Source organism: Amblyraja radiata, chromosome 10, assembly GCF_010909765.2.
Source record: "Amblyraja radiata isolate CabotCenter1 chromosome 10, sAmbRad1.1.pri, whole genome shotgun sequence".
NCBI classification, from domain to species: Eukaryota; Metazoa; Chordata; class Chondrichthyes; order Rajiformes; family Rajidae; genus Amblyraja; species Amblyraja radiata.
In genome coordinates, this window is record NC_045965.1 from 15,998,405 (window position 1) to 16,017,635 (window position 19,231).

At 40.1% G+C, this 19,231-nt stretch overlaps 1 protein-coding gene across 2 annotated transcripts in view; it reads left to right on the forward strand.

Moving 5' to 3' along the window:
- Window positions 1–19,231, forward strand: part of hmcn1 (hemicentin 1) — a 402,484-nt gene that overhangs the window by 178,652 nt on the left and 204,601 nt on the right. For both annotated transcript variants that reach the window (XM_033028175.1, XM_033028176.1), the window contains exons 24-30: window positions 1,400–1,672; window positions 5,756–5,851; window positions 8,349–8,540; window positions 9,516–9,646; window positions 11,034–11,181; window positions 16,761–16,887; window positions 17,770–17,924. In XM_033028175.1, the coding sequence (XP_032884066.1) occupies window positions 1,400–1,672; window positions 5,756–5,851; window positions 8,349–8,540; window positions 9,516–9,646; window positions 11,034–11,181; window positions 16,761–16,887; window positions 17,770–17,924 (1,122 nt within the window). The remainder of the gene's footprint in view (window positions 1–1,399; window positions 1,673–5,755; window positions 5,852–8,348; window positions 8,541–9,515; window positions 9,647–11,033; window positions 11,182–16,760; window positions 16,888–17,769; window positions 17,925–19,231) is intronic.

Here is a 19,231-nt window from a genome sequence, read left to right on the forward strand (position 1 = left end):
TATGTTTTATCTATTATTTAACAATACATTCCTCTATTGCAATTGCACTAAAATTGTAACATATAGAAATAAGCCTGGATTAGTAGAGCCCTCTACCCTGGCTGGTTATTGAAAAAGCCTATTCTTAGAGTTTCCCCTTTTGTCCTACGGTTCCCTAAATTAGTCTCTGAAACATTGCAGGGATTGTACCCATAGAGTAGAAAGGTCATAGCTAGGGTTAAGGAAGGTCAGCCTTTTGAAAATAAATGATTGTCAATATTCAATGACAGAATATTTCCTAATGCTTGTTTTCAAATATTCACCATCCTTTTGTGGTAAGATTGCTAAGAGTATTGTTAACAGAAATATCAGTTGCAGCTTTAGAGATGTATTTTTGGGACCAGCTTCTAAAGCGATTTGAAATGAAGTTTGGGAGCAAGGATATAAATAGAACATTTTCAAGTGATTAAATAACATAGAAGTAATTGAAAGTAGGTTCTTTTTTGAAGAAGTCATTATATTGTATGTACAGGATCTTGAGACCCCATATTTGTTGGATATGATATATTTTTAAAGCAGTCCAGATGTTCAAATGCTTTTCAGGTTCTGTGGACCAAGTTCCGGAGTTTGCAGGCAGCAACAAAGGAACAGTGTTCACATTCACTGTGCTGACAGAGAATTTGTGGTTTCACAAAAGAGGAGTTTAAGAAAAAGAATGGCCTTTAACCATAAGAATCTCCACTGAGATGTGTAGGCTATGCTTTCTGTGTGGCACCAATTTGCCTCCAGTTTTGTTTATTAGTGGCGAGCGGGTCTTTGGAGAAATTAACACTACTTGGCAGACTGTTCAGTGCAGAAGCATTTGACAGAGACAAATTGGTGACACCAATTCTCATGCAAATATTTTGACAGTGGCATCGCTAAAATAGGCACAATAATAAATTTACGCCATGTGTTAATCCAAATAAATTTTGGGGAATTGCATGTACAATGGATGCATGAAAAGCATCCATTACCCTCCAACATATGAGTTGTCTCATCACTTCTTATGCCTGCACCAGGCTGTTGCTGCTGGCACCAGGAACACATAGCCATCTCCTGTAAAACAGAAGAAACTCTGCATGATGCCTCACAAAGTGTTTGGGTCATTTGTCAGTTAGTGGTGTGCAGATATTGAGTGAATTAGGCAAAAATTGTGCAACTGAGTAATGTTGATGAATACAGTTGTTAATGGAAGTGAACATGGGGAGAATTGGATATACGTATTTTATATTGCAGGTTCCTGATGTGGGCAATTACCTGCAAGCAAATCAAACAGTACAAACTTAATTATATCTAATATGGTTATGATTAGAACTTGAAGTGAAATGCTGAGAGATGGAGATTCTATCTGAAAATTGTGCTGTCTGCTGTTTTTTAGTTCCTCCAAGAATTCAGTCCGGACCCCGCATTATGAAAGTCCAATCTGGTCACAGGATTGACATCCCCTGCAATGCACAGGGTGTGCCAACCCCCACCATAACCTGGTATAAAGGAGGGAGAAGCATTCACTTCAATAAGGAGCCGTACAGTGTGACTGCAGAAGGAACGCTGACTATTAAGCGGGTCCAACTCAGCGATGATGGACCTTATACGTGTGTCGCCAAGAATGTGGCTGGTCAACATGAAGTAAATACAACTCTACAGGTTCACGGTACGTACTAGAAACATAGAAAAATAGGTGCAGGAATAGGCCATTCGGCCCTTCGAGCCAGCACTGCCATTCAATATGATCATGGCTAATAATAATTAAAAATCAGTACCCAGTTCCTGCTTTTTCCCCATATCCCTTGATTCCTTTAGCCCCAAGAACTAAATCTCTCTCTCTTGAAAACATCCAGTGAATTGGCCTCCGTTGCCTTCTGTGGCAGAGAATTCCACAGATTCGCAAATCTCTGGGTGAACAGGTTTTTCCTCATTTCAGTCCTAAATGGCCTGCCCCTTATTCTTAAACTGTGACCCCTGGTCCTGGACTCCCCCAACATGGGGGAAAAAAATTCTGCATCAGACGGAGAGAGACAATATTGAATGTGAAAGATAGTTTAATAAACAAGCCTGGAAGGCTTGATGAATGAGTCCAGGTAAATTGGTAAAAAGAATGTGAGTGAATTTAGGATAAAGAGATAGATGTAAACGAGGATTGAGAAAAAGCTTTTTGGCAGGGCTTGGTTGTTTTTGCTTTGATGCTAAGATTCTGAGGATATACGCAATCAACTGAGGGCAGAGATGGACATGTGACCATTGCAGAAACATGGTCTAAAGATGGATCAACACTTAACACTCAAGGACACTTTCCACAAGCCAGGACCTGCAATCTCTAACCAATTAATTAGATTGTACAGAGAGATTAAATATGTACTTGCACCATAAACTGTCAGCTGAACCTTACGTGATGTATAACCTGCAGTGTGTGTGGCTGTGCACACAAATTCCCCAGTCTCTCTGCCACTTGGTAAAGATATTAGTAAACTGCCATTGGATTCTATGCTGACATTCCTCAATTGCTGGCTAATGAATTCGCCATTCTGCAAAAGAAGATACAAATCATTTGCAGAAAATGGATCCTTGTGCTTTTATTGATTCCGATGAATATGCACAACACAACATTATTTGAGATCACATTTCAAGGTTTCAAGGTCACTTTATTGTCACATGTACCAATTAAGGTACAGTGGAATTTAAGTTACCATCCAGCCATACTAAGTGAAAAGCAACAAGACACACAACCACATACAAGTTAACATAAACATCCATCAGAGTGGATTCCACATTCCTCACTGTGATGGAAGGAAATAAAGTTCAATCTCTGCATTGTAATCATTAATGGAGTGAAATTAACTTTTCACTTAAAAAATATATTTATAGAACATTTTACAATTTATAGGAGTATGTTTTAATCAGATACAATGAAGGGAAGGGGAGTAAGGCAGGATCAGAGAGATCAGAACCATTTAGTCCAGGTGTGTGGAGGTGTGAACAATCACCAAGGACGACAGGTTAAAGGAAAGGTTTTCATTGAACAAGGTGAAATCCTTGACTCCCCAACAGCATTAGCTAAGGATGAACTTCAAGCCTCTCGTTAAGTTCCGCTTCAATGATCAGGCCTCTACTGCGGAGAAGATGTTTGCTCAAGTCATGTTAATTAAGCTTTATATTGCGCTGAAGTTGACTGTGCATGCCCAGTGGCCTGCAGGCATGGAACTCACGTCCAGAAAAGACCCAGATCAATTTTCCATCCTTCAGGGGAATTTTAATAAATTGTTTTTATATACCTCATAAAACTTTGTGCTATGTGATAAAATTCCTAGGCCCCTATGTTTTCAATAAAAATGTCACCAATGCAGTTAAAAACTATTGTGGCCCATTTGTGTAATATTTATGTTGGCATTGCTTACTTTTTAATGGGAACCCTGAGCAATATAATTTATTTTAACTCTAATCCTATTAATGATATATTTGCTGGCTAAACCTATAGAGGCTTCAATCGACTAGAACTAGACTTCAGCAAGCCAGTGGATACCAATAATTCACACAAAAGGAACTTGACACCTCAGTGGATAGTATTAAACTCACTCACTCATGAATAATGGAACATTTTGCTGTGCATATCGTCAACAGTTTGACAACAATATCTTTATTTTAATGGTATTGGGGATAGCTCCCCTGCCCTCCCTTGTAGACTCCAACTCCACCCCAACATTTCCCTCAGCCCTCCCCACCCCCCCCCCCCACTACTAAACATCAGTTAACACACCATGGACCTTGTCACCAGTGCCACTACCTCCTTATCATCCCTCAAGTAAACATAATCCTCATCTCACTCATCACCCACTTTCCCCAATCCAATTCACCCTCTTGCAGGCTTGCATGCTTTCTTGCAAGGCTTTCTCCATTCTCCCACTGTTTTCTGCCCCAACCACTCACTTACATATTTTTCCATGATCTCCAATTTCCACAATGCCAGGAGATCAGAGCCAAAAATACTTTTGTGCATGTTTCTGTAGTCCAGGGCCTCCCCAATGCAAAATATTACAGGCATTGAAGAAATGCTACACTAGAAATTTTACTCTTCAGAAGGAGGCTATTTATTTTGGCTGTCAATGTTCTAACATCTAATATGTGGTTATGTAGAAACTTCATGTGAAAACAGATTCTGGTTACAGCCTTTTTCATCTTCAATTTCTGCTCTATAGTTAGCAATTCCCTTCTCACTAATTAGATTTTCTCTATTCACTGGATAATTCAGTGAACACATTGACCTTGAGATGATTGAATGAATCAGAGTAAAACCAACCCAGGTTGGGTCCACTGAAAAAGGGATTAGAGGAGAGAGATCAGATGATGATGGAACTAAAATGGCATAGATTTGGATGGTGAAGCACCATCAAGAAAATGTCCAATAAAAGGAAACAGGGTGGGGCAAGGATGTTGGTGATGATGGGTTGAAAATGAGGGGACAAATATCTGAGGATATGAAACTGTGTACAAGGAGTGAGTGGAGCTGGTGCCCCCAAGTCGAGTGCTTTCTGCATGTGAGTATGCCAAATACAGGAGAACCAGCTTTGGTGCTGGATATTTCAGTGTTGTGGGGAATTGACTCTTGGATTGTGCTCTGGCCGAGACATGACACAGGTACACAATCGTCGAGCTTTCAATGTATTTTGTGGGGCTGTCAGGAAGGAAAGTAGGAAAAAGCTTACTAAGTAAATTCCTTCATTAAAGATAAATTGTTTTTCATGGAGTCATACAGAGATACAATACATAAACATGCCTTTTGGCCCATCAAGTCCATACTGACCATCAACAATCCATTTTACATTAATCCTACATTATTATTATTTTTTTTTCCCCACATTCTTTGGATTTTAAATTTCAGTGTGGAAACACTCCCTTTGGCCCGCTGAATCTATGCCGGCCAGTGATCACCCCATGCACTAGCACTATCCTACACACTCTGGATAATTTACAGAAGGCAATTAACCAACAAACCTGTACATCTTTGGAGTGTGGGAGGAAACCGTAGCACCTGGAGGAAACCCACAAAGTCTCAGGGAAAACGTACAAACTCCATATAGGCAGCACCTGTAGTCAGGATCGATCCCAGGTCTCTGGCGCTGTAAGGCAACAACTCTACCTTTGTGCCCCCTAAGTATATTATTTTATACTTCGCCCAGATACTACCATTCCCCTACACACTAGGGGTGATTTACAGTGCAGAATTAATAAATTCCGTCTTTCTATCTATTAATCTATCTATTGCGTCTTTGGATGTTGTCATTGAATGTTTTCACTTGTTGAGTGCAGTTCTTCCCTGTGCAAAATGCAATTGCAATCGCAATGCAAAATGTGATTTTTTACTTCAACATTCAGAAACATTTAATAGATTTGAAAGCTGGACTAACGGGAGATGATGTTTTGGTGACATTGAGGTCTTCTCCATTGCATTGCTTAAGAATTGACTGCTGTTATGGGTCTTATACTAGACTACTTGACACTTTGGATCTGAAATCCTATGCATTGAATCAAGTAGGCTATTTTGGAGATGATTAGAAGGGAGAAATGAAGCAGGATTATCTTCGGATTCCTGATTATTCTAAATGTTGATGGTGATTTTGCAAGACCAGTGAAGACCCAAACGAACGATGGCTAAACCAGTTATGAGTTTCATGCTTTGCTTTTAGCCTTATGGACATGATGAATTGAGTGGACTGTTGATATTATTTCCATTGTATTGTAGAACCTCCTACTGTTGAAGACCCAGGACCTCCATATAATACTCCTTTCCAAGAGAGAATGGCAAACCAACGTATTGCATTCCCGTGCCCAGCCAAAGGTATGAATGGGAAATGCATTTACACTACATTTTATAATCCATTGAAGTATGTATATTGCATTCTACGTAAAGATGTTTTGTGCTTTTACTGGCATTACAGCATCACCTTCAAACACCCAGCTTATGCATTGGAGGTAGGAAAATAATGGAATTCCTTTAGCTAGAGAATTGAAAATTGGTGAAGTTATTTCAAAGCTGTAAAGAAACATTGGTTATATCACACACAGACCGTCTGATCACTGTATGGAAAGCGTGCAGAGGAGATTTATAAATTGGTAACAAGAATTTGAGTGAATTTAGGATAAAGAGATAGATGTCCCTCTTTTACGAAAGGAAGCCTGAGAATTTACATATCAAAGATGATTAAAATGACATCATGTTTTAGTTTTAGTTTTAGAGATACAGCGTGGAAAAAGGCCCTTCTGCCCACCGAGTCCGCACTGACCAGCGATTCCCGCACATTAACACCATCCTAGAACACTGGGGCCAATTTACATTTATACCAAGCCAATTAACCTACAAACCTATACGTCTTTGGAGTGTGGGAGGAAACTGTGGATCTCACAGAAAACCCACGCGGTCACATAGAGAACATACAAGCTCAGTACAGACTCCGTTGTCGGGATCGAACCCGGGTTTCTGGCGCTGTAAACACTGTAATGCAGCAACTCTACCGCTGCGCCACCCAGAGTAAATGGAGTAAATACAGAGAGAATGTTTTCAATCATGGGAAGAATATGGATAGATGTCCCATTTTACTACATACACATAGAAATGCAGTAGAAAACTTAGAAGAAACCATCTCACCTAAAACATGATGAGACTTGCAACTCACTACCACAGAGAATGGAGATAGGAATGGAATTGAAGAGAGTGGAGATTTACACTGATATCTTTGGAGGAAGAACAATGGAAACATTATGAGCATTATTTTGGCATACTAGCCTGTTTCTGTGCAGCATATCCGACAGCCCCATGATATCCAATGTCACCAGGATAATAATTAGTATATTTATTTTAGCCTATATCATTTTCTTCTTACATCACGCCTTTTCTATGAATGACTTTAAGGAGGACTTGAATGAGTTAAGGATACAGTTATGTTCTTTTGAGTTGTTTTAATTCATTAAATGTTCTTGATATCGTTTGTAAAGCAAGGTCGATGCTTGTCCTTGGGAACACGAATAATTCAGTGCATCATTTACATCCCACTCTACATGTGGATAGATGCTATGATATCAAATTGTGCTTCACATCTTCTGGGAGATACTTCACACTGTGTTTCAGACGGTTCTCTGAGAAATGGTGTGAACTCTATCCCATATTATCCTGGATGATGTGCATGCTGCACTTGATATGTTACCATCCTGTCTGTGCAACAGCTTTGCATAATACCTTGGGACATTGTAGACTCATAATTTGATATAATTTCATGGGGATTGATATGTAACGCAATTCTGGAATAGAAGATGACTGGAAGGTTGGTTTTATTAAAAGATTGATTCGTATGTTTTATCAAAAATGTTGGTTTAATCCACAGGGGGAATGTTACAAATTAATGCAGGGGTAGAGGTTCTGAACTTGATTCCAAGTATTTTTCAGAAGCAACCATGGTTCATAGTGACCCAATAGTCTTAGTTCATCCATTAATAGGCAGTAAGGATTAGTAATTCAAAGGGTAAGTCTATAGCTTTCAATAGGTCACAATCTATAGTTCCTAAACATACCCAGATCATTTGACTAAAAACATTAAAGGTTTGCAAAGAAAAGAGAGTAACAACTGCAGTTTATCTGTAACAGATGTTATTTTACATTTGCAGTGAAATCATTTAAATTGGTGGGGGTGCCATATAAATTTGAGCTTGTGTTTTCTATGAAAAGAAAACTAAACATTTCTTTAAAAGACAGATTCATAGAACTGAGGTTCATGGAATAAAGAAGCTGGTGGCAGCATAGAAATAAATATTCAGCTGAAGGACAAAAATCAGCATTGTTGCAAAAAGTTGTTTTTCAAACTAGGAGCAATAAAGTTCTCCAGGGGTGAGAGCTAAGATCACTGCTTTTTGTGATGCATTTGACATGGCAATGCTGGGTAAAATTCCTAAATTTGTAGGGATTGCTAAACTTGGCATTATGGTATATATCGAGGACTGTGGCAGACTTCCAGAGGATCCGACTGAAGAAGGGTCTCGACCCGAAACGCCGCCCATTTCCTTCGCTCCATAGATGCTGCCTCACCCGCTGAGTTTCTCCAGCATTTTTCTGTACTACATATTTTCCATGGAAGCCTTTCTGTAGGTTGTTTGTTGGGTGCACTTAATAGTACCGTTCTCCCCAGTGTTAGCTGAACACAATGTCAGATGACAATTGCACAGTTCAGGTGAAATTGATTACCGGTAATTCTTAAAGGTAACTGCTGTATTTTCTTGACAAATTACTGACTCTACTTATTAAAGAGAATAGTTTTATCATGTAGTTTGTGATTCTCTGTTATTAGGTACCCCAAAACCTGTAATTAAGTGGCTACGCAATGGAAGAGAGCTAACTGGACGTGAGCCTGGTGTTTCCATTTTGGATGATGGGACCTTGCTCATTGATACAGTTTCACCACATGATAATGGAGAATATGTCTGTGTGGCAGTCAATGAGGCTGGAACAACAGAAAGAAAATACCAGCTCAAGGTCCATGGTAGGTATCAGTAAAGTTGCAAATTAATAAAAGCAAAATAAAATTTCCAAACCAAAGACTAAATTATAACTTGCAGAGATTTAAAAAAAGTAATTTATAATTGCCTTGAATACTCAACTAGATTATAGTTTAACTTTGTTCCCATCTAATGCATCCTTTCTAGCCCTGCAAAATCAACATAAATATCAATGGCAGTCGTGGCTCAGCAAGTCAGAGGATTTGAGTTCCAACCTCCTCCCACCACCCACCCCCCCCCCAAACATTTGGTCACACCCACTTATAGATGCTGAGGAAAGTGCTGAAGGATTGTGTTTCTGTCTCAGGTGCCAACTTTTATCGGAGGCAGTTAACTGAATCCCACATTGCTTGTTCACATTGGCCGAGAGAGCAAGCATTATCCCTGTTTCCCAAAAGATTGGTCACATTCCACTTCCACCAGTACTAATAGAAAAAATGTTGTGTTCATTCATATCGCCATTATCTCTAGGACCTTAAAGTGGGTAAACATTTTTCCATGTTGACCTATTTTACTTGATTTGTAATGTTACTTCATTTCAGAAACTGTTATTTGTTTAGTGAAGCACGTTATTATCAGGAGACTAAATTTGACAATCTTTCTTTACCTTTTGTGTTCTTACTGAGCATCTTGGAGATGGAACAATGAACAGAAAACCAGGCTGGAAATTGTGCAACAATAGACAAAGCTTATTACAGCAGCCCTGTGTGGGAGCACTCCTATCAATCTTGTATGTGGTCCCTGGCAGCACTATTCTAATTGAAGCAATAAATATCAATTTTGTACACAATTGAGGCCACAAACTAATCTCCACTATAGACTGCAATGCTGAAAGTTTACACAACTTTTTGATGACGTGGTTTTCATTCAAGTAATTTGGAGTAAGATCATAATAAAATTGATTGCACTTTATTTGGAGGAATAACAATAATTTGTGTAATATCTTCTCTTTTTTCCAGTCCCTCCTGATATCAGGGATGATGGAAAGCCAGCCAATCTATCAGTTGTCATGAACCAACCCATCAACCTCTTCTGTGATGTGTCGGGACACCCTGCTCCCATTATATCCTGGTACAAAGATGGACTCCCAGTAGGTGATCACTTGTCTAACTCTTCGGATAAGCATTGGTTGAGGATCATTTAGAAACCAGGGCTCCATTAAAATTAAACCTATAGAATAACGGGCACCGTCTTTTCAGGCGCTTCTTGTCATTGACAGTGAATGCTGTCTTTCTCAGCAGATCCGCAGAATGAAATAAAAATGAATTGCAGATGCTGTTTTATACCTATGATAGACACAAATAAAGATAATGACTGATGAAATTAATGACTGGTAAAGACACAAAATGCTGGAGTAACTCAGTGGTTCAGGCAGCATCTCCAGAGAAAATAGATAAGTGATGTTTTGGCTCGGGACCCTTCTTCAGACTGATTTTCGGACGGTGGGGAGAGGGGGAGAGGAACTGGAAGCCAGAAAAGACCAGGACAAATCAGGGCCTGCAACAGATGGCATCGGGCTGGGTGTTCCCCGATAGGCTGATTGTTGGCTAGGGATGGTGTGATCCCAAGAGGAATGCATTGATGCGAACGGTGGAACTGGTTAACTGACTTTTAATGAAGGCAGGGGGCAAAGAGGAGGGGGAGGGAGTATTTCCAAAGAATGAATTGGATTGGCAGAGATGGAGAACAAATATATATTTGTCCATGTTTGGTATTCATGTATGGTAATTAACACACGTCAATTTATGGTACTTTGCTCTTCAGCGCTAAAGACCCTCAGTAACAAGTTAGTGAATGTCTCTGAATGAAAGCAGGGATGTAAAGGACTGTAACCATAGTTATATGAAACCGGACATGAGAGCATTGTTATTCTTACCAATTGAGTAACATAACTAAATAAAGGAAGAGTTGGTACTGAGATATAATCATAGAGTGATACAGTGTGGAAACAGGCCCTTTGGCCAAACTTGCCCAGACCGGCCAACAATATCCCAGCTACACTAGTCCCACTTGCCTGCGCTTGGTCCATGTCCCTCCAAACCTGTCCTATCCATGTACCTGTCTAACTGTTTCTTAAACATCGGGATAGTCTCAGCCTCAACTACCTCCTCTGGCAGCTTGTTCCATACACCTTTATGTGAAAAAGTTACCCCTTAGATTCCTATTAAATCTTTACTCCTTCACCTTAAACCTATGTTCTCTGGTCTTCAATTCACCTACTCTGGGCAAGAGACTCTGTGCGTCTACCCAATCTATTCCTCTCATTCATTCCTCTCATATCTACGAATCCTAGAGGTACTAGAATTGTCAAACTCCTGCTGTGAGTGATTACATTCCACAAACAGAATAGCATCAAGTCAGATGCCCAAAACATTTTTCCAGAAGCTTGAAATTTGCTATTTATATAATTGCGTATATCTAATATTAGCTAAGATTGAATGTTACATGATAAAATATATTTTCAATATATCCTCCAGGTTAGGGGCAGTCATGCCATACAGATATTGAACAGAGGAAAGACCCTGAGAGTGCACAAGACTGCAACTGGTGACACAGGGAGATACACCTGTCGAGGAATCAACATTGCCGGAACTGCAGAGAAGATTTTCAACTTGGAAGTGCTAGGTGAGTTAACATGGATTTGAAACAGCACTGAATAAATAGGTTATTAGATATCGTGCAAAATGTTACATTCTAGAAATTATAATCTAGAAATGAACGACTATGGATCCTGGAAATATGAAATGAAAGCAGAAAATGATTAGTAGTTCAGGCATCAACCTGAATCATTGACTCTTTTTCTCTCCACTGATGCAGCTTTGTTGAGCATTCGCATTATTTTCTATTTATATCACGTGTATCATATAGCTTTATATGAAATATATGAAATATCATATATTTCAATATACCATGTATTTTATAGATACTGGTATGTACAAGAAGGAACTCAGTCTGAAGAAGGATTTCGGCCCGAAACGTTGCCTATTGCCTTCGCTCCATAAATGCTGCCGCACTTGCTGAGTTTCTCCAGCATTTTTGTCTACCTTATAGATACTGGTATCTCATTTAGCTGGAGCCACAGAGCCTTGATTTAACATAACGCCCTTGATCCTCACGTCGAAATATTTACAATTTGCAGAGCTTTAAAAAGGACATCTGCTTGGATTGTGCTCATGGTGCCAGGAACCTGGGGCAATCCCTGCCCTTCTTGTTGCTGTGCACTGCTGCACAAGGAACCTAGCATGAAGCTCTGCCCTTTGCTGGTGCTCACACAGCCAGCTTGACACTCACAGTGAGTGTGGACCATTGCTGGCTGCACCTTCTCCATCCATGCCCAATTTCTATGGACTTTCTCATCACATCCAGTGTTCATAATATTCGTATAATGTTCATATATTATGTCTTTTCAAAAGACATAATACACTTACTTGAAGATGAGACACACATTTGCATCTTCTTGTCTTTCTTTGGTTTTGTAGCTCTCCCTATTGCAGAGATTATAATAGGGATTGGCTATTTATCCCTGGCTGTTTAGCTTTGCCTGACAATGCATGGAGTAGCTGCTGTTTCTAGCCATGACCCACTTTATAGGGCAACCCTGAGTGGCCATGACGCTGGCCCCAACCCACCCATACAAGCTCTCACAGGCACCCTCTCTACATTGACATGTGGATGGGTCATTACTGCCAGAGGAGGACAGGATTCACTGAAGGATCTTGACACAGAAGCACATCTCTGTCCATAATGTTATAATGACCTCTTTTGGTGACAACTCCATAAGTATTCTCCTTCCTAGAATTCATCCTGAAAATCAAGCGAGGTACAACTGTACTAAGATGTGCTTTCTTTACACATAATACCCATCGATAAATTGATGGATGATTTTATTTTTGCACAAAGTTTTACTGACATTCTCATTCATGGAACAATGGAAAAAAAAGCAATTATGGATGACGACATGGATTAATATAAACACACAAGTCCTTATGTACAGTGGCTTGCAAAAGTATTCATACCCCTTGAACTTTTCCACATTTTGTCACGTTACAACCACAAACGTAAATTAATTTTATTGGGATTTTATGTGATAGACCAACACAAAGTGGCGCATAATTGTGAAGTGGAAGGAAAATGATACATGGTTTTCAAATTTTTTTACAAATAAAAAACTGAAAAGTGTGGCGTGCAAAAGTATTCTGCCCCCTTTACTCTGATACCCCTAAATAAAATCCAGTGCAACCAATTGCCTTCAGAAGTCACCTAATTAGTAAATAGAGTCCACTTGTGTGTAATCTAATCTCAATATAAATACAGCTGTTTTGTGAAGGCCTCAGAGGTTTGTTAGAGAACATTAGTGAACAAACTAGCATCATGAAGCCCAAGGAACACACCAGACAGGTCAGGGATAAAGTTGTGGAGAAGTGTAAAGCAGGATTAGATTATAAAAAAATATCCCACGCTTTGAACATCTCACGGAACACTGTTCAATCCATCATCCGAAAATGGAAAGAGTATGTCACAACGGCAAACCTACCAAGACATGGCCGTCCACCTAAACTGACAGGCTGGGCAAGGAGAGCATTGATCAGAGAAGCAGCCAAGAGGCCCATGGTAACTCTGGAGGAGCTGCAGAGATCCACAGCTCAGGTGGGAGAATCTGTCCACAGGACAACTATTAGTCGTGCACTCCACAAATCGGGCCTTTATGGAAGAGTGGCAAGAAGAAAGCCGTTGTTGAAAAAAAGCCATAAGAAGTCCCGTTTGCAGTTTGCCACAAGTCATGTGGGGGACACAGCAAACATGTGGAGGAAGGTGCTCTGGTCAGATGAGACCAAAATTGAAGTTTTTGGCCTAAATGCAAAACGCTATGTGTGGCGGAAAACTAACACTGCACAACACCCTGAACACACCATCCCCACTGTGAAACATGGTGGCGGCAGCATTATGCTGTGGGGATGCTTTTCTTCAGCAGGGACAGGGAAGCTGGTCAGAGTTGATGGGAAGATGGATGGAGCCAAATACAGGTCAATCTTGGAAGAAAACCTGTTAGAGTCTGCAAAAGACTTGAAACTGCGGCGGAGGTTCACCTTCCAGCAGGACAACGACCCTAAACATACAGCCAGAGCTACAATGGAATGGTTTAGATCAAAGCATATTCATGTGTTAGATTGGCCCAGTGAAAGTCCAGACCTAGATCCAATTGAGAATCTCTGGCAAGACTTGAAAATTGCTGTTCACAGACGCTCTCCATCCAATCTGACTGAGCTTGAGCTATTTTGCAAAGAAGAATGGGCAAAAATTTCAGTCTCTAGATGTGCAAAGCTGGTAGAGACATACCCCAAAAGACTTGCAGCTGTAATTGCAGCGAAAGGTGGTTCTACAAAGTATTGACTCAGGGGGGCTGAATACTTTTGCACGCCACACTTTTCAGTTTTTTATTTGTAAAAAATTTGAAAACCATGTATCATTTCCCTTCCACTTCACAATTATGCACCACTTTGTGTTGGTCTATCACATAAAATCCCAATAAAATACATTTACGTTTGTGGTTGTAACGTGACAAAATGTGGAAAAGTTCAAGGGGTATGAAAACTTTTGCAAGCCACTGTAGTTATATGTTCTGCCTTTGTTGGTTGGAGATTTACTAATTTACAGTCCAAGTTCTCATATTTAAGATGCTGCCCCTCTACAGGGTAACACGCATCCCTTTTATTCCTTATAAAACTGTTGGTATAGTTGACTAGTAAATTACCATGTATTTAAAACAGGCGTAAGGCAGAATGCAGGAAGTTACTAGTCTTATTAGGAAACATATTCAAAGGAAAAATGTTTGACGCTATTATTAAAACATTATGGCAGGATGCTTCGAAAAACCTACATTTATCGGGCAAGGTCAACCAGGTTTCATAAAAGGGAAATCTTGTTTGACCAATTTATTGGAGGTCTTTGATGAAATAACGTGCCGTGGTTAATGGAGAACAAGTGAACACTATACTTAGATTTCCTAAAGGCAAGATTAGGTGCCACATCAAAGATATTTGCAGAAAGCACATTGAGGGGTTGGGGGGAGAGGATAACATATTGGTGTAGATGTGACTCTATGACTATGACTAGATAGTAGATGGGTTATTTTCTGATTGACTAGACGTAACGAGAGATTACCACGGAATGGTGCGAGGCGTTGTACTATTTATATGGATGACTTGAATGAAGACGCTGTGGTTTAGTTACTAAATTTGCTGATGGCACAAATATTAGTTGGGACTTAAGTTGTCCAGAGGACAAATGGATTGTGAAGGGTTGAGTCGGCAAAGATTGGACACAGAGAAAAATGTGAAATTGATCTTTTTGGCAGGAAAAATTAGAAAGAAGGATTTTCTCTAAATTGTGAGAGATTGCAGATCTCTGAGATACTGAATGGGCTGGGTATCCTCATGCAAGATTCACAGAAGGCTAGTGCACAAGTTCAGCAATGATTTTGGAAAGTTGTAAATTAAATTCAAATTTAAATGCAGCTTGTAGGGAGATTATGCTTTCGTTATATAGGACAGTTACATTAGCAATGTGTACAGAATTGATCTCAGTTTAGGACGGATGTAACGGATGGAAGCAGTTCAGAGAAGGTTTTGGAGACTGAAATCTAGAATGGGCGAATTGTCCTATGAGAAAAGGTTGGCAAGCTACTTATTATGACAGAAGGAGGTTATTCAGCCCATTGCATCATGCTGACTCTCAGCAGAGCAATCCCATTCCTCATTGCCTATTGTAGCCCAACATCTACCTCGCATGTGCGAATCAACTTGCCTTTGATTCGTTTACCACTTACTTGAACGAAGCGGTAATTTACAACAGCAAATGAATGTACCAGCATGTCTTTGGGATGTGGGAGAAAACCAGAGCCCCTATAGGAAACTCATGTGGTCATGAGAATAGGCAAACTCCACACAGAGATGGAAGCTGAGATCAGGACTGAACCTGGGCTACTGGAGCTGTGGGGCAGTCCTACTAACTGCTGCACCAGTGTGCCACACATTTGCTGTTTGGACGAGTGAAAAGGGACTTAGTTGAAGCATACAACGCTGAAGGGTCTTGACAAGGTTGACGTAAAGGCTGCGTTCTGCTGGTTGAATCTAGAACTAGGGACCATTATTTAAAATAAGAAGATGCTCATTTAAAAGAGAGATTTGGCAGATTTTTTCCTCTGAAAATGAGTCTTTGGAAATCTTCCTCAAAATACAAAAAATAAACTGCTGGAAACACTCAGCAGAATAGGTGTAATGGTGGAGACAGAAGGATGGTTGATTTTTCAGGTTGAGACCCTGCATCAAGACTATGTCTCTATCTTCATGAAAGGGCATTTGAAGAAGAGAAATTGAATATTGTTAAGGAAGAATTTGCGAGATTATTGATTATCAAAGGGTTACAAGGTTACCTGGTGAAACAGGGAATGCCCAATAAAGGAAACAATCAGGTTAACCACAATCTTATTGGCTCAAGTGACCTGCTCCCATTTCATATGCTCAAATGTTAATTTAACTGATACCTAGTCTAAATCTTTTATTTTGATGACCTTTGAACCATTTAAAACTTCTTCAATGTTCCACCTTCCTATGAATTTAAAAGTATTTGTAGGAGCCATTTATGTTTAGGCTAGTTAGTGTTGGCATTTTATATTATTTTGTATAGATATATCTTGCAGTATTGTTTTGGTCACTTGGGGCGTTTTTTAGATGCACAGAGGGGCGTATACATATGGGCATAGTGGACAGGGAAAGTTCAGACCAGGCACAGATGGAGAATATACTGTTCTTATCAGACTGGGAGAACAGGCTTTATGCAATAGAAGCTTTATGCAGAATAAGGAGAACCTGGTACGTACAACTACTTCAATAAAGAACCAATTAAACTGGAAATAACGGTTGGAAAATCAGTTCTATTTGGTCTCAGCGTAAGATCACTCCCACTTACCTGTGTAGGAATGGCAACGGAAAGTTGAACACTGGAAGAATTGGAAATTTGCCATTACAGTATTAACATCATCTCAGATAATCACCAGTGCTGGTTAAATTCAAGTTCAATCTACTCTTTCAACCTTAGCATTACTCTGTTTTTGCCATTCACCTAGATTTTTCGAAAGATGTAATGAACCAACTCTCTCTGATTTCATACCACTTACATTCTTCTGCTTTGTTCATTTCCCCAAGTTCCTCCGAGTATAATAGGTGCTGGCAGTCCAAGTGAAGTCTCAGTGATTCTGAATCAGGAAGCATCGCTGGAGTGTAAAGTCCAAGGCATTCCATTTCCACATATTCAGTGGTACAAGGACCACAGGTAAGCACTTTTGCCTAAAATGCTGACAGTTTTCTGTTGAAGGCTCTTTAATCAGAGTAGTCTAGGTCAGCATGCCAAGGTTCTCTAACTGTAGGGCCACAGCTACATGAGAACAAAGTGGGAACACGTACGTTCCTCTCTCTCATTTAAAAACTATTCAGGTTTTATGTGAGATCTGTTTCAAGCGATCAGCCATCCTTCAGGAAATTCTGGAGCAGGGGTTAAGAAGTTATTTGATTTAAAAATGTTCTATATTAGGAAAGTTTTCTCTTATTTCCTTTTAACATTGAAGGTGGCTATTTAACCCATCAAGTCCATGATGCTCAGAGGTCATTCCTCTTAGTTCTGTTCCCCCACATTTTCCTGTAAAGTAATCTCTCTCATTTGCACGTTAACCAGTGTGCTCATGATGAGAACACCAGACACCTGAAGATCAAGATCAAACCTGGGTCATTACACGGCACTGACTGCTGTGGCATTGACTGTTTAACTGCAGAGCAATAGAAAAAAACAGTTTTTGATGGCAAAAGGGAAGGTGAAGAGGACAAAGATGTTTGGCAATGATCTCAGAGGTATCATGTTTTATATACAGCTTGTTATTGTGATCTGAAGATGGTGGACAGAAATTCACCACTGTCAATCACAAAAGGAATTAGATAAATATATGAAAGGGAAAATAAATTGCAGAACTGTGGGAAAAGGCTATGAGCCTAGGAGTAGTTGAATTGCTCAATCATAGAGCTTATTTCTTGTAACATCTTGTAATGCCAGGAGTGTATGAAAATAAGAAAGCAATATAGAAGTCATGTATTATCAGGTGAAGATTTATTACCGTATTACACCTTCAGGAATAGTAGTAAAATAACTCAATTTTCACAACAGGGTTCTTTTCCTGGGTAGCCCTAACATGGAGGTAAGAAATGATGGCCAGGTGCTACACATAAAGAGTGCACGTTTATCTGACCAAGGCAACTACCAATGCAGTGCTGTGAATGCTGCAGGAAAACGATTCAAGGAGTTCAAACTCAACGTCTATGGTTAGTTCACCTTTTCCCCGCTGGTTTGAGGTACTGTTTTGTTCTGTTTTGGAGATTTTTTGTTATTCAATTATTTTATGTTGAGTTACTGAACTGTAAAGTTAATATCATCATGATTGTGGCCAAGAGTCACATTCGGAGAGGTTGGTCTCGGTAATGTGGTACTGGTATTCGACCATCGAACAGGATGATTCAAATCAAAGATACACAATTGCAGATGGATATTTTAACTTTACACTCTCATGCCCAAATATGCTCTGCTTCAAGAATTCTGCAGGAAATGTGTTGCATCTATTTGTACTGCCAGGTTTAAATGGTGTACTCACATTGGGGCGACATGGTGGCCCAGCGGCAGAGTTGCTGCCTTACAGCACTTGCAGCGCCAGAGACCTGGGTCTGAACCCGACTACCGGTGCTGTCTGTAAGGCGTTTGTATGTTCTCCCCGTGACCTGCAAGGGTTTCCTCCAAGATCTTTGGTTTCCTCCCACACTCCAAAGATGTACAGATTTGTTGGCTAATTGGCTTGGTAAATGTTAAAAAAATTGTCCCTAATGTGTGTTAATATGCGGGGGTTGCTGGTCAGCGCGGATCCGGTGGGCAGAATAGCCTGTTTCCATGTTGTGTCTCTTAACTTAACTAAACTAAAATAATATCCTGCATCATATTAGGGAAGCACGAGGAGAGACACACTGTATTTTGCGGTTGGGTTTTAATTGACCTTCTTCTTTCCGAATGCAAAGTTTCAGGTCAGAAAGAGGCAGTACATGTTGTAAATAACTAGTAGCTGTTCCAATCAATCTATTGCCTCATCCTTACCCTGTTGGCTTGGAAGGGTTTGGCAATGGATACATTTGGTCAAATGAGGTGGAGAAAATGCAAATCCTACAGGAAAGAAGGGGGAGTGGTTGAATGCTGCAAATACGGGAACAGGCAGAACCACATTAAAAGGATGGTAAATGAAAGATCTGGGGATTAAACAAAAACAACATAGCAGCTGAGGCTAAACCAAATAGCAAAAAATATCTTTCAATATCACGACAGTGCGAGAAATGCAGCAGGTACTTTGGTGAGGATAAGCAGCAGCTCCCGAGTGTTGTTCTCTTCTCCGGTTGCAGCCCAGATGGGCAGTCATGCTTTTCAGAACCCAGCCTGCTTGCTGAGAGGTGGTGCTGTCAGTCTATCCTTGGTGGTAGATGGTGAAGTCCCCCAGCCAGGGCACATTCTGTGCTCATGAAGCTGTTAATATATGTTCCAAGTAATTTTCAATGTATAAGTTCTGATTAATGTGCTGAGGGAGGGTGGGGGG